Raw genomic sequence first — 16637 nt, 5'->3', positions numbered from 1 at the left:
GAAGACTCCTGCTGTATGGTGTCAGATGCTGTAGAGGAATCAATTGATGGAGGAATGAAATGAATGACATGCTCAAGCACCCAACCCCCCAACACACACATGGTATATCATACATATTTTTATATATAAAATATATGTGTGTATTCAAATATTTAAGAAATGTTTTCTTCTAAGATTTTCCTAACATAACTTTGTTGGAAGATTAATTTTTTTCTCCCCAGATATATGTCTTGAAACTGAACAAAATGGAACTGTTACCATTTCATGCTGATGTGGAGATTGGCCAGATTATAGAAATCCCCATTGCAATGTATCATGTAAATAAGGAGACCAAAGAAGTCATTGTGTTCAGTGACTGCTCTCATTTATTATTGGATCTGAACATGGATAAGCAAGGAGTTTTTACTCTTCTCAAGGAAGGTACGAGTAGGTCTTTTATTTTGTCCTTTCTTTGTCATTGAATGAGAGGACCAGTCATCAGTTCAGAAACTACAAATTATAATCTAAATTTACATATTACCTTTCTTTATAATACTTCTATTTATTCTGTCAACTGCCTTGTAATGTAATTTAAAAACAAAAGCCCAGAAATTGAAAACATGTTCAGAGAAGTGTTGTGGCTGTTCCTTCAGCTCAAATGAAGGTCTTGAGCTCTTTTCTTATTTATTTATTTGTTTATTTGTTTATTTATTTTTAAGATTTATTTATTTATTCATTCAGAGAGAGCGAGAGAGAGGCAGAGACACAGGCAGAGGGAGAAGCAGGCTCCATGCAGGAAGCCCGATGTGGGACTCGATCCTGGGTCTCCAGGATCACACCCCGGGCTGCAGGCGGCGCTAAACCGCTGCGCCACCGGGGCTGCCCTCTTCTTTATTTAATACATATATCATACCTCTTTCTAGGATGGATGTGGTGCCATTATTAAATTTATTCAAAGAAAGAATCTTTGTTTTTTCTTTTTTTAAGATTTTATTTATTTGACACATAGAGCGAGAGAGAATGAGCAAGGGGGGAGAGGCAGAGGAAGAGAGAAAGAGGCAGAGTCCCTGCTGAGCAGGAAGCCAGATGTGAGGCTCCATCCCAGGACTCCAGAGATTATGACCTGAGCCAAAGGCAGATGCTTAGCCAATTCAGCTACCCAGGCACCCCCCAAAAATATCTTTTTCTAATAAAAGGAGAATGTGAACAAGCTATCCATGAAGACCAATATTATTTTCTGTTATTGAATGTCTGTGTGATCCTGATTACCATTGTTTTTTTGAATTTTTGTTTTTGTTTTAAGGATTTTATTTATTAATGAGAGACAGAGAGAGAGGCAGAGACACAAGCAGAGGGAGAAGTAGGCTCCATGCAGGGAGCCTGATGCGGGACTCGATCCCCAGACTCCAGGATCATGCCCTGGGCGGAAGGCAAGCTCTAAACCGCTGAGCCACCCGGGCTGCCCTTACCATTGTTTTTTAATCAGTAATAATAGTAGTAGTAGTAGCATCTAACATTTACTTAGTATTTGCTATTTACTGTAACTTGAACTTCTGCCTTGCCCTTGCTAAGTATAATCTCTCTTATCTCTGTTCTCTGGGTATGTCTCCTAATTTTTATGCCCTCACTATTTCTCACCTAGAATAGAACAATATCCTCCTAACTGTTGCTCACCTTTGATAATCCGTGGCTACCAGATGGACCTTCATGAAGCTCACTTTCAGTATTACTTTTTCTGCTCAAAAAATGTGAGGGGGTTCTCATTGCCAGTGGAGTAGAGCTAAAATCCTTTTAGTTTAATGTTCAAGGTCTCTACAAGATAACCCAATCTATTTTTCTTTCTTTCTTTTTTTCCAATCTATTTTTCATAACTACTTCATACTTGGGTTTCCTTTATATGTGGCTCCAGCTAAACAAACTATTTAAGTTAAAATTTCCTGTATTGCTCCTTTATATACTCATGTGTATATCATTATATTTCTATCTTTGCTCATTCATCAATTTGAGATACTGTCTTCTATGTATCTGAATCTTCCATGATCTCTCCAACTAGAAGTAACCTGTTTCCTAGACCTCTATACTGCTTATCATTTTCTACTATTAATTTTTAAAAATTTTTTTTAATTTTTAATTTTTTAAAAGGTTTTATTTATTCATGAGAGACACAGACATAGGTAGAGACATAGGCCGAGGAAGAAGCAGGCTCCCAGAGGGAGTCCGACACGGACCCGATACCAGGACCCCAGGATCACAACCTGTGCTGAAGGCAGATGCTCAACCACTGAGTCACCCAGGCATCCCATTATACCTTAATTTATGTAAATGTTCACTCTCCCTTAGCCTTGAAGTTGGGATCTTTGCTTATGTTTGTATCCTCACTGAACATAAAATTGTGTCTTAACGTTCTTACTTGATATATATCTGTTAATAAAAGGAACAGATGTTTATATTGATATGATATAAACAATTGAGGCCTAGTAGTTAATGTATGAAATCAAGATGTTTCTTAATGTATTAAAATTCTTATATTTCTGTAGATTGATCCCCTTGAGAACTGACTGCTTATTACTGTAATGAAGTCATGTTTTTTGATTTGCAGGTATTCAAAGACCTGGACCAACACACTGCTCTAGTACACATATAGCAGCCAAGTCTTTAGGCCATACCCTGGTCACAGTGAGTGTGACTGAGTCTGAAGAGTACTTGGAGAGCAGTGCCACATTTGCTGCTTATGAACCCCTAAAGGTGAGATGTTTTATGGTTATATTTGTGTTCTCTTTATTTACCACTCTCGTTTTTATATCTAAAGTTATCAAACCTGAGTATCAGGGAGTTTACTCCCTCATGTTTCTACCACAGGAATATCTTTAGGTTGCTTTTGTTTGTTTTGTTTTGTTTTTTAAAAAGATTTTATTTATTTATTCATGAGAAACACAGAGAGAAAGGCAGAGACATAGGCAGAGGGAGAAGCATGCTCCCTGCGGGGAGCCCGATGTGGGACTTGATCCCAGGACCCCAGGATCACGACCTGAGCTGAAGGCCGATGTTCAACTGCTTGAACCACCCAGGTGCCCCGAATATCTTTAAGTTGTGTCAGCAAGCTTTAGATATTCCCCGTTTATTTCTTCTTTTTTACTGAAGTATAAAATATGCATATAGTAAGGTATATAAAGTACGCCACTCTTAAGATACTATTTGAATTTTTACATGTGCATATGTCACTGTTAACACGATGCTGAATAAAATATTGGATATTAGGATGGTCTCTTTTGAAGAACTCTGAAAGAGAACTATTCTAGAGAGGGAGATTTGTCATCTTTAATCTTTGTACTTAAGGATTTTCAGCACAACAGTCATTATTTAGGGCCTAAGGATTAGTCCATTATGATTCAGACATTATGACAGGTAGCAGTTCAAAACAAAAGTAAAGCCTGGTATCTGTTCATATTTGAATCCTTCAGGAGCTAGAATTGATGTCTACAAATTCTTGCTGGTAGAGCCTGGCATATCTTGAATCAGGGTCTTTTGAGATAAGGAGTCACCCTTGGGGGAAAAATTAACACTAATGAAAGAAGCAAGGTAAGTTATTAATTTTAAAGCTTGCGGGACACCTGGGTGGCTCAGTGGTTGAGCCTTCAGCTCAGGGTGTGATCGGGGCATCAGGCTCCCTGTATGGAGCTGGCTTCTCCCTCTGCCTATGTATGTCTCTGCTTCTCTCCCTGTCTCATGAATAAATAAATAAAATCTTAAAAAAAATTTTTAAAGCCTTGCATTTTGAGTTGGCCTTACTGCACATTATGCAGCATTAAGTATTAAACATCCAGTTCAAGCATATTTCATTTGTTCTCAGTGGATGAATCATCCTAGTTGCCTAGTTCAGTGAAAGTACTTGGCTGTGACTCATTGTCATTTCATTAGGTTTTTTATTTTATGATTATTCCCAGCCTTATTTTATATTTATTGAGTATCTACAGATCATATCTCCCCTGGATGAAAACCACCCTTAAAAGAAAGGAAATAAGATGATGATTTTCCTTCTATATGTAGTGCTTTGGTTGTATGTTTCCCCCCTACCTGCTTAAAAGGATATATGCTTTCTGCCTTTATTTAATCAGTATTATGTTTCAGTACATGGTATAGTTTTCAATTTGTCCTTTTACATATCAGTCCAATTCAGTTGATCTGGTTAATTTTGGACTATGTATCTAGGATAAAGGAATGATTTCTGTCTTGTTTTCTGAGGAAGGCCTTTTGTGAAACCTCTAATTGTGTTTCTTCTATTAGAGGGTTGTATGGCACACTGTACGATGCCTTTTTGTAATGCCCAATATACTCTACCTATTCAAATCTGTTTTTCCCAGACTGTGAGTTCTACTGTGAGGCAAAACCTTATTTGACTTGTTACTACTATATCCCCAATGGGCCATCAATGAATAATTGTTGAATTAAGTTATATAGACACACATTATTTAAGAGAATACTGCCATCAGACATAGGAATGTTTAATTTTAATAGTATTCAAGAATAAACTTGCCCAGTTCAGGAAAGAAATACTAAGGCATGGTTTATTTACATCTTTAGAATGATTGCTGAAACTCTATACTTCATTTTGCAACTTAGTCACTGTGTACTACATGAAAATCACCTTCACTTTGATGTTCTCCTAAAACACGTTTGCTCATTTGTAATAGGATCCGATTTCTCTGGATACTGGAGTAAATAATACCAATCTTGACTATACTCTTAGGTGAGAGTTCTTTGAGAAATAGGATGAAGTATATAGCTGTATTATATTTTTATCTTTAGGATAAAAGTTCTTTGCTAACTTAATAAAATATCCATTTAATGGATAAATTTTTAGAAACCTACAATCTTCCTGGGGTGCCTGGGTGGCTTAGTCAGTTAAGTGTCCAACTCTTGATTTTAGCTCAGGTCAGGATCTCAGGGTTGTGAGACTAAGCCATGTATCAGGCTCTGTGCTCAGCAGGGAGTGTGCTGATTCTCTCTCCCTCTGCCCCTCTCCCCCTTCTTTCTAAAATAAATGAATCAAATTAATCAATCAATCAATCAATACAATACAATACGTCTTCCAGAACTGAATCAGGAAGAAATAGAAAATCTGAACAGACTGATTGCTAATCAGTAATCAAAAAACTGCCAAGACAAAAGTCCAGGGCCAGATGCATTCACAGGTGAATTCTACCAAACTTTTATTTTTTTATTTTTTATTTTTTTTTAAATTTTTATTTATTTATGATAGTCACAGAGAGAGAGAGAGAGAGAGGCAGAGACACAGGCAGAGGGAGAAGCAGGCTCCATGCACCGGGAGCCCGATGTGGGATTCGATCCCGAGTCTCCAGGATCGCGCCCTGGGCCAAAGGCAGGCGCCAAACCCCTGCACCACCCAGGGATCCCTCTACCAAACTTTTAAAAAAGAGTTAATAGCTATTCTCCTCAAACTATCCCAAAAAATAGAAAAGGAAGGAAAGCTTCCAAATACATCCCACAAGGCCAGCATTACCCTGATACCAAAACTAGATAAAGGACACCATAAAGAAAGAAAATTACAGGCCAGTATCACAGATGAACATAGCTGCAAAAGTCCCCAACAAAATATTAGCAAACCACCTACAACAATATATTAATTAAAAGGATCATGGGACGCCTGAGTGGCTCAGCAGTTAAGCGTTTGCCTTCCAGCTTAGGGCATGATCCTGGAGTCCTGGGATCGAGTCCCACATTGGGCTCCCTGCATGTAGTGTGCGTCTCTCTCTGCCTTTCTCTCTGTGTGTCTCTAATGAATAAATAAATAAAATCTTAAAAAAAAAAAAAAAAAAAAAGGAGGGCAGCCCGGGTGGCTCAGTGGTTTAGTGCCTGCCTTTGGCCTAGGGTGTGATCCTGGGGACTTGGGATCAAGTCCCACATCAGGCTCCCTGCATGGAGCCTGCTTCTCCCTCTGCCTGTGTCTCTGCCTCTCTCTTTCTCTCTCTCTCTCTCTCTCTCTCTCTCTGTGTGTGTGTATCTCTCATAAATAAATAAATAAAAACTTAAAAAAAATGATTCACTGCTATCAAATGGGATTTATTCCAGGAAAGCAAGGATGATTCAATATTCACAAATCAATCAATGTGATTTACTACATCAACAAAACAAATTATAAAAATCATGATTATCTCAACAGATGCAGAAAAAGCATTTGATAAAATTCAACATCTATTAATGATAAAAACTCTCAAGATTTAGAGGTAACATGCCTCAACACATTAAGGACCATATTTGAAAAAGCCACAGATAACATCATACTCAATAGTGAAAACTCAGAGCTTTTCCTCTAAGATCAGAACAAGACAAGAATGTTCACTCTCCCCACTTTTATGGAACATGGTATTGGAAGTCTTAGCTGTTGCAATCAGACAGTGAAAAAGAGACAAAAGGCTTCCATTTGGTAAAGAAGCCTAAACTATCACATTTTGCAGAGGACATGATACTACACATAGGAAATCCTAAAGACTCCACCAAAAAAATATTAGAAGTAATAAATTAATTAGTAAAGTTGCAGGATACAAAATTAATACCCAGAAATCAGTGATGTTTCTATGCACTAATAATGAAGTAGCAGAGAGAGAAATTAAGAAAATTAACATCATTTATAATTATACCAAAAAGAATTTAAATGCCTGGAAATAAATTTAATCAAGGAGGTGAAAGACCTATACTCTGAAAACTATAAAACATTGATGAAAGAAATTGAAGATGACAAAAATGGAAAGATAGCCCATGCCCATGGATTGGAAGAATTAATATTGTTAAAATGTCCATATTAGCCAAAGCAATCTATAGATTCATTGCAATCCCTATCAAAATGCCAACAGCATTTTTCATGAAACCAGAAAAAATACTAAAATTTGTATGGAACTACAAAAGACCCCAAATAACTGAAGCAATCCTGAGAAAGAAGAACAAAGCTTGGAAGTATCACAATCCCAGATTTCAATATATGTTACAATGCTATAATAATCCAAATAGTATGGAACTGACGCAAAAATAGACACATAGGTCAATGCAACAGGCTAGAGATCTCAAAAATAAACCCATGATTATATGATCAATTAATCTTCAACAATCATGGCAAGAATATACAATAGGGAAAGGACAGTCTCTTCCATAAATGGTGCTGGGAAAACGACATCTGCATGATGCAAAAGAATGAAATTGGACCACTTTCTAACACCATACGCAGAAATAAACACAAAATGGATTAAAGACCTAAATAAGGCCTTAAATTATAAAAATCTTAGAAGAGGGGTTTCCTGGGTGGCTCAGTGGTGTAGCACCTGTCTTCGGCCCAGGGTGTGATCCTGGAATCCTGGGATCGAGTCCTGCACCGAGCTTCCTGCATGGAGCCAGTTTCTCTCTCTGCCTGTGTCTCTGCTTCTCTCTTTCTCTGTCTCTCATGAATAAATAAATAAAATCTTAAAATCTTAAAAAAAAATCCTAGAAAAGAACATAGGCAGTAATTTCTCTGACATTAGCCAATGACATTGAACATTTTTCTAGCTGTCCCCTGAGGCAAGGGAAACAAAAGCAAAAATAAACCTTTGGAAAAACAAACAAAAAACCCCATTGGGACTACATCAAAATAAAAAGCCTTTGCACAGTGAAAGAAACCAACAACAAAACAAAAGGTAACCTATGGAATGGGAACAGATAATGATACATCTAATGAGGGTTTAATATCCAAAATATATGAAGAACTTACACATCTCAACACTAAAAAACTAAGTCCAATAAAAAAATAGGCAGGGCACCTGGGTGGCTCAGGGGTTGAGCATCTGCCTTCAGTTCAGGTTGTGAGGGGCAGCCCCGGTGGCACAGCGGTTTGGCGCCGCCTGCAGCCTGGGGTGTGATCCTGGAGACCCGGGATGGAGTCCCACATCGGGCTCCCTGTGTGGAGCCTGCTTCTCCCTCTGCCTGTGTCTCTGCCTCTCTCTCTCTGTGTCTATGACTAAATAAATAAAATCTTAAAAAAAAAAAAAAAAAGTTTAAAAAAAAAAATTCAGGTTGTGAGCCTAGGGTCCTGGGATCAAATCCTATATCAGGCTCCCCACAGGGAGCCTGCTTCTCCCTCTACCTATGTCTCTGCCTCTCTCTGTGTGTCTCTCTTGAATAAACATAAAATCTTTAAAAAATAATAAAAATAAATAAATAGGCAGAGAACCTGAAGAGACATTTTTCCAAAGAAGACACACAGATGGCCAACACATGAAAACATGCTCAGCATCACTCATCATCAGGGAAATGCAAATCAAAACCACAACGAGATCATTTCACACCTGTGTCAGAATGGCTAAAATGAAAGAAGAAACAGCAAGTGTTGGTGAGGATCTGGAGAAAAAGGAACCCTTATGCACTGTTGGTGGGAATGTACATTGCGGCAGCTACTCTGGAAAACAGTATTGTGGTTCCTCATAAAACTGAAATAGAGCTATCATATGATCTAGTAATTCCACTACTGAGTATTTAACCAAAGAAAATGAAAACACTAATCTGAGAAGATGTAAGCATCCTATGTTTATGGCAGCATTATTTACAATAGTCAAGATGTGTATGGAAGCAGCCCAAAAGTCCCATTGGTAGATGAGCGGGTAAGGAAGATGTGTGTATATGTACACACACAGAGAGAGGAATATTACACAGCCATAAAAAGATGAGATCAAACCATTGTGACAACAGGGATGAGCCTATATGGTATTATGCTAAGTGAAATAAGTCAGACTGAGGAAGACCAGTGATTCCATACAACTTCACTCATATGTGGAATTAGAAAAACAAAACCAATGAATAAATAAACAAAATGCACAATCAGTCCCAAGAACAAACTGATGGTTACCAGATTGAGGGGGGAGGTGGATGGGCAAAATGAATGAAGGGGAGTGGGACATATGAGCTTCTAGTTATGGAATGAATTAAGTCATGGGAATAAAAGTCACTGCATAGGGAACATAATGGTACTGTAATAGTGTGGTACAGGGACAGAGGGTAGCTAGACTTCTGAGAACAGCATAACAGATGTCAAATCTCTGTGTCATACATGTGAAACTAATATTGTGTGTCACCTATATTCAGATTTTTAAAAAAATCTCCATTTAAAATGCTTATACAGTTACTTGTTCAATACCGCTTATGTGCCCAACATTGTAGTAAATCCCAATAAGGAAGAGACAGTCTCTTTTAAAATACAGGTAAAAGATATTCTTTTCTCTGAATAATTTTAGATAATAGCATAAGAATTATTATACTCATACATGTGAAACATTAGATACCTTCAAACAGCTTTAGGAGATGAATTAGTATACAGTGAATAGTAGAGATGAGTATTATAAGAGGATGTGGAAGTGGTTGTGGTCTGGAATGATCAGATATTATTAGGTAAGGTAACACACAAGTTAGGCCTGAATGATAGGATCAAAATAAGTACAGAGGTTGAGAAACATCCAAGTGAGAGGCATCGTGTACATGTCTCCTGATTTGGAAATTAAGTCTAATGTCATTTTCAGCAATCAACCGGTTTTTTACTTTAGAAAACTGTTGAGTTCCCTGACCAATCAAGGATTCATTTCTTTGAATGCCAATCAGGCTGTAAACCCTGTGGAGGTGGCATTGGTGACATGGCAGTCTGTGAAGGAAATGGTATTTGAAGGGGGCCCCCGCCCATGGATCTTGGAGCCCTCTCGATTCTTTTTGGAGTTGAGCATGGAGAAGACAGAGAAAATTGAATTAACACAAGTTCGGCTGCCAGCCAAGAGAAAACAGAACCAGTATATCTACCGGGTCTTGTGCCTGGATTTAGGGGAACAAGTAAGTAGGAAAATGATATTTTTTGAACATTTGTTTTAGTCACTAAACTAAATATTCCAGTAATATTCCAAATCTTTTATACTTCTAGTCATTCCTTAAATATTCCAGTAATATTCCAAATCTTTTATACTTCTAGTCATTCCTTTTTAGATTCTAACAGATTTCATTTATAGACAGGAAAATACTTTTTTTCTTCCAAAATTTTATTTAAATTCTAGTTAATTAACATAGGAAAATTCTAATTATTGATTAAAGGGTTTTTTTTTAACTTTACTATCCTTTAAATATACTCAAAGATTTCACTCATTTGAGAATTCTGACAATCTGCCAAATGGCTCAAGATCTTTTTGTAGTAACGAACTTATTTCAATAAGTTCAATAAATTTCAACTTTATCACTATAATCCATTTGCTTGTTGTCTAGACTAGAGGATATATGGTTTCCCACTTCCAAAAAAATGCAAGGAAGGGAAAGGGAAAGTTGAAATGTCACTCTTAGCAGTTTTGATTGGTTAGCAATTGTGAGTGGTGAGCACTTTTGAAGAACCATTTAGATCTGCTATAAGATAGCAAGTGTGTTGCCCTTTATCAGTTGAATTAGTTTTATTATTTTAGAGGTAGTGATAGATCCACAGTTGTGCCCTGTTTCTTTACAGTTTGACCAGGTTGAGAATTCAGTGTATGACTGTATGGAACCAGCCCACAAGGAATCGATGTATGATTTTAACTTAGTAAGAACTGAGCTTCTTTTTTTTTTTAATTATTTATTTATTTATTCATAGAGATGCAGAGAGAGAGAGAGAGAGAGAGAGAAAAGCAGAGACACAGGCAGAGGGAGAAGCAGGTTCCCTGCAGGGAGCCTGATGTGGGACTCATCCAGGGTCTCCAGGATCACACCCTGGACTGCAGGCGGCACTAAACCGCTGCACCACCGGGGCTGCCCAAGAACTGAGCTTCTTTTTTAATGTCTTTTATGAACTTGGCTGGCTGTCAGCACTGTCAGAGTTGTCACTCCTGTTGGAGCCTTCTTGTCTTTTGTCTCCACATTCTGTTACTCATTTGGTGCTTCCACTAGAGACAGGTTGAAACACAAAATAGTTTTTCTACTTTTTGCCAACTGATAACAAAAGATTTGAAAGATTTGGTGGAGGGCAGCCTGTGGCTCAGCGGTTTAGTGCCTCCTTCAGCCCAGGGCCTGATCCTGGAGATTGGGGATCGAGTCCCATGTTGGGCTCCCTGCATGGAGCCTGCTTCTCCCTCTGCCTGTGTCTCTGCCTCTCTCTCTCTCTCTCTCATGAATAAATAAATCTTTTTTTAAATGGAAGATTTGGTGGAGAAAAAGACAAGTGATTGGTCAGAATTAGATTTTTAAAAAATATTTTCTTTGTTTATAAATTTCCATGATACCCTTGTTTGTCTTAGCCATGATCAAGAACTATGATGATTTTGGGCAGCCCCAGTGGCCCAGCGGTTTAACGCCGCCTTCAACCCGGGGTTTGACCCTGGAGACCCGGGATCGAGTCCCACATCGGACTCCCTGCATGGAGCCTGCTTCTCCCTCTGCCTCTCTCTCTCTCTCTGTCTGTCATGAATAAATAAAATCTTTAAAAGAAAGAACTATGATGATTTTAATGTCCAGAAAGATCCTATACTGGAGTTTGAATAATTCTAACACATGTAGATTGGTACAACTGATGTCAACCCACAGTTGCCTCTTGCTCTGTTGTTTCCTTAAAGACTCTGACGTTCCGAATTGGAAATAACCCAGGTGTCCTGAACCCAAGTCCAGCTGTTGAGGCTGTACAGGTACGCTTCATGTGTGCCCACCCTGCCAGCATGTCAGTAACCCCAGTATACAGAGAGCCAGCTGGTGCCCAGCCTTGCCCTCTGCCACAGCACAATAAACAACTGGTAAGTACAATGCTTTCATCTAACTTGGTACTTTTGTCTTCTGTGCCTTACAGCTAAATGGTCTAAAGTATGTATAGCTTTTATCTTATTAAAGTTAAGGACACTTTTATTTGTTATTCTCTAACAGTGTCTGAAAAGAGATAATTAAACAGGTCAGAATTGGCTATACTTAGTGATTTAGTGAGTTTGCTTACTGTACGTAGGGATGTAGTCAGCTTGCAGTTATGGCAATAGACAGTGGAGATGTCTCTGAACTTCCAGATAGTTTGGATAATATCTTTCTCTACCAGATCTTTTATTGGCATTATTGGTAAGTAATAGAATCTATCTCCACTCCAAACCCATCATATAGAGTAATGATAAGTAATAGCATAGCTAGTAGGGGTTGAGGAAAAAATGAGTTTTCTAATTAGAAACTAGAACATCAGACTGTATACTAAATGAGGTGGACTTTAATTATAAGCACAGGAGAATAGAAGTGCTTTCTTAGCCTGTACCGAACAATCAATTATTCCTGTTTTACAGATGGAGAAACTGAGGCTCCTAGAGGTTGAATAATTATTCCAAAGGCATAAAGCTAAAACATAGCACAGTCTGACCGACTGCAAAGCACATTATTGACTTTTATACTATTTTTTTACTTTTATGCTATTCTTTTTTTTTAAGATTATTTATTTATTTATTCATGAGAGACACACAGAGAGAAAAAGAGAGGTAGAGACACCAGCAGAGGGAGAAGCAGGCTCCACACAGGGAGCCCGACGTGGGACTTGATCCTGGGTCCCCAGGATCACGCCCCCAGCCGAAGGTGGTGCTAAACTGCTGAGCCACCAGGGCTGCCCTTATTCCATCTTTTTATTTTAAAAGAACAAGAATTGGGGTGCCTGGGTGGCTCAGCAGTTTAGCGCCTGCCTTCAGCCCAGGGCGTGATCCTGGAGTCCCGGGATCGAGTCCCACATCAGGCTCCCTGCATGGAGCCTGCTTCTCCCTTTGCCTGTGTCTCTGCCTCTCTCTCTCTCTGTCTCTCATGAATAAATAAAAAAATCTTTTAAAAAATCTGTCATAAATAAATAAATAGGGGGATCCTTGGGTGGCGCAGCGGTTTGGCGCCTGCCTTTGGCCCAGGGCGTGATCCTGGAGACCCAGGATCGAGTCCCACATCAGGCTCCCTGCATGGAGCCTGCTTTTCCCTCTGCCTGTGTCTCTGCCTCTCTCTCTCTCTCTCTGTGTGTGACTATCATAAATAAATAAAAATTTAATAAATAAATAAATAAATAAATAAACGAACAAGAATATGAGGTGTTACAGATTAAGGAACTCATTTTTTTCAGAACTAAATTCCACGTGAAGTATTATTTGAAGTTTGTAAATGATGTACTTTTTAAAAAGATTTATTTCAGAGAGAGAGAGACCACAGGTGGGAGGAACAGAGGAAGAGGGAGAGAGAAACTCAAGTAGACTCAGAGCTAAGCACGGAACCAGACTTGGGGCTCGATCCAGGACCCTGAAATCAGATCTAAGCTGAAACCAGCAGTGTTACACTCAACTGACTGTGCCATGCAGGCACCCCTATAAATGATTTACTTTTTAAAAAATCACTTAGATGGAGCAGAATAAAAGTTATCCATATAATTGTCATTCAGTGTCAAGTTTTTCATTTGAAATAATTTAAATTTATAGAAGATTTGCAAGAAAAGGAGCATCTCAGTGGCTCAGTCATTTGAGTGCCCAACTCTTTTTTTTTTAAGATTTTATTTATTTATTCATGAGAGAGAGAGAGAGGCAGAGACACAGGCAGACAGAGAAGCAGGCTGCATGCAAGGAGCCTGATGTGGGACTTGAACCTGGGAATCCAGGATCACACCTTGAGCCAAAGGCAGGCGCTCAACCGCTGAGCCACCCAGGTGTCCCTGAGTGCCCAACTCTTGGTTTTGGCTCAGGTCTGATCTCAGAGTCCTGGGATTGAGCACACATCAGGCTCTGCACTCAGCATGGAGTCAGTTTGAGATTCTCTCTCGTCCTCTCCCTCTGCTCCTCCTCCCAGCTCATACTCTCTTGCTCTCTCTCAAATAAACAAAATCTTTAAAAAAAAAAATTGCAAGGCATTTTTTTCTTAGAAACGTAAGGATTAATTTACAGTTGTAATTCTCCATACTTAGAATTTCTTCCTTAATAATTAAGTACAATTTGCATACTGTAAAATTTACCCTTTTAAAACTGTATAGGTAAGAGTTTTGCAGCCATTGCCACTGTTCAACTCCAGAATATTTTCATTTCCCCCCCAAAAAATGCACACCCAGTAGCAGTCACTTCCCCCCCAATCCCTCCACCCCAGCCCCTGGACCATATGTCTCTATGGATTTCATATAAATGGAATCATATATGTGGCCTTTGCAGCTAGCTTCTTTCATTTCCCATGTTTTCAAGATTCATTCATATTGTAGCATGAATGAGTACTGCATTCTTTTTTATGGCTTCATAATATTCCTTTGCATAGATATACATACTACATTTTGTTTGTCCATGTATCAATTGATGGATATAGGGGTGGTTCCCACTTTTTGGCTGTAACATAAGAATAATGCTGCCTGTGAACATTCATGCACACATTTTTGTATGAACATGTTTTCATTTCTTTTGAGTTCTACCTAGAGATGGAATTTCTTGGCATATAATAACTCAGTATTTAGCCTTTTGAAGAACCACCAGCTATTTTCCAGAGCAGCCACAGCATTTTACATTTCCTTTTTTTTTTTTTTTCCAGTCAATGAAAGGGAAACTTTATTGAGCCCCCAGGACCTATTGAGGCTCGGGCAGGAGGCCACCCTGCGGGCAAAGGAAGAGCCGGTGGAGGGGCCTTATTTGACCTTCTTTTTGGGGCGCAGGTTGTTGGTGTGGCTGCACTTCTTGTGGCAGTTGACAGCACGGGGGTGCAGGCGAGCATAACACTTGCGGCAGATCATCTTGTTGCAGTTGTATTTCTGGGCCAGCTGGCGGAGTGAAGGCTTGATGATGCCACCTCGCAGGAGAAGCACCAAGTGCAAGGTGGACTCTTTCTGATATTGTAGTCTGACAGAGTTCGGCCATCTTCTAGCTGTTTGCCCGCAAAAAATCAGACGCTGCTGGTCAGGTGGGATGCCCTCTTTGTCTTGGATTTTGGCTTTGACATTTTCAGTGGTGTCACTGGGCTCGACCTCAAGGGTGATAGTTTTGCCCATCAGGGTCTTCACAAAGATCTGCATCTCTGCGTCTGGAGCGAACCCGCAAGGCTGCCACCACCAAACCGCTCGCCCACCTCATTCCATTTTACATTTCCTAAGCGAGGGATGAGAATTCCAATTTTTCCACAGCCTTTCCAACACTTGTTATTGTTTGTCATTTTGATATCACCTTCCTAGTGAGTGAGAAGTAGTATCTCGTGCTGGTTTTGATTTACATTTTTTTAAAGATTTTATTTATTCATGAGAGACACAGAGAGAGGCAGAGATGCAGGCAGAGGGAGATGCAGGCTCCATGCAGGGAGCCTGATGCAGGACTCAATCTCAGGACTCCAGGATCATGCCCTGGGCCAAAGGCAGGTGCTAAACCGCTGAGCCACCCAGGGATCCCCTTGATTTATATTTTCTAGTGATTAATGATGTTGTACCTTTTTCTGTGCTTATTGGCCATTTGTAAATCTTCTTTGGAGAGATGTTTATTCAAATCTTTCGTAAGGCAAATGGTGAATCCAGATGAGGTGTGTGTACTCATACTATTCTTTCAACATATTAGTAGGTTTGAAAATTATCAAAGAGGGGCACCTGGGCAGCTCAGTTAGTTGAGTGCACAATTCTTGGTTTCGGCTCAGGTCATGATCTCAAAGTCATAAAATCAAGCCCCACGTTGGGCTCCATGCTCAGCAGGTAGTCTGCTTGAGATTCTGCCTCTGTCCCTCCCCTCCTCCTCTCTCTCTCAAATAAAAAATAAATCTTAAAAATTTTTTTTCAAAGTAAAAAGACTGTGATAAAAATGAGCTCTAGCTTCAGGGGTATCTCACTGCCTCCTAAGCTACTGTTGGTTTCTTTTTTTTTTTTTTTTCTTTTTTCTTTTTAAATGCAGATTCCTGTATCAAGCCTGAGGGACACAGTCCTGGAACTGGCAGTATTTGATCAACACAGGAGAAAGTTTGATAATTTCAGTTCACTAATACTGGAATGGAAATCCTCAAATGAAACACTAGCTCATTTTGAAAATTATAATTCAGTGGAGATGGTAGCAAAGGATGACGGCAGTGGCCAAACTCGGCTACATGGTATTATGGTGATTTACAAATCCTTTTACATATCTGCTAAATGTTTCTCCACTAAGTATTTCCCTTGCTTGGGTAACAGTTTATTTCAGATTTTATCATATCTCTCCTTTTATCTTTGATCATTGTATGTTTTAACAAACATAAATGTACATTTCTTGGTTGCAAAGCCAGGGTCTAGGATCCAACATTTCTCACAGGAACATAAAATTAAATTTTTAATGTATTGCCTCTTATTTGCCTAATATTACAAAAATTTCATTCATTTATTTAGAAAATATTTGTTGAGTGATTGCTCCATATAAGGCCCTGTTCTGGGTACCTGAAGATAGAATGGTACATGAGATAGTCATGGCCTCTGCCCTCATAGACTTTATATATATATATGTTTTAAAGATTTTATTTATTTATTTATTTTAGAGGAGGAGAGGGAGAGAATCTCAGGCAGGCTCCCTGCTAAGTGCAGAGCCCAATGTAAAGCTCAATCTCATGACATTAAGATCAGGATCCGATTAAAAACCAAGAGAGATGCTTAACTGACTGGGCCCCTTGGTTCCCCACTCATAGGCTTTAAATATTATAATTGTGTTAGGTGTTTTGAA

The 16637-nt window shown here is 39.0% G+C and overlaps 1 protein-coding gene and 1 pseudogene across 14 annotated transcripts in view; one reads left to right on the top strand and one right to left on the bottom strand.

Annotated features, from left to right (window-relative positions):
• Positions 1–16637, top strand: part of NUP210L (nucleoporin 210 like) — an 83551-nt gene that overhangs the window by 29362 nt on the left and 37552 nt on the right. For 13 of the 14 annotated variants that reach the window (XR_013381553.1, XR_013381552.1, XR_013381551.1 and 10 more), the window contains exons 13-17: positions 222–420; positions 2579–2724; positions 9616–9837; positions 11574–11747; positions 15846–16038. Coding sequence is in view for 10 of the 14 variants with exons in the window: in XM_077900764.1 (XP_077756890.1) it covers positions 222–420; positions 2579–2724; positions 9616–9837; positions 11574–11747; positions 15846–16038 (934 nt within the window). In the remaining 4 variants the exon portion in view is untranslated. The remainder of the gene's footprint in view (positions 1–221; positions 421–2578; positions 2725–9615; positions 9838–11573; positions 11748–15845; positions 16039–16637) is intronic. The other variant, XM_077900761.1, reaches the window with a different exon arrangement.
• Positions 14499–15042, bottom strand: LOC144315767 (ubiquitin-ribosomal protein eL40 fusion protein pseudogene; annotated as a pseudogene).

The sequence above is a fragment of the Canis aureus genome, chromosome 6 (genome assembly GCF_053574225.1).
Source record: "Canis aureus isolate CA01 chromosome 6, VMU_Caureus_v.1.0, whole genome shotgun sequence".
NCBI classification, from domain to species: domain Eukaryota; kingdom Metazoa; phylum Chordata; class Mammalia; order Carnivora; family Canidae; genus Canis; species Canis aureus.
This window is presented reverse-complemented; position numbering and strand designations above follow the sequence as displayed.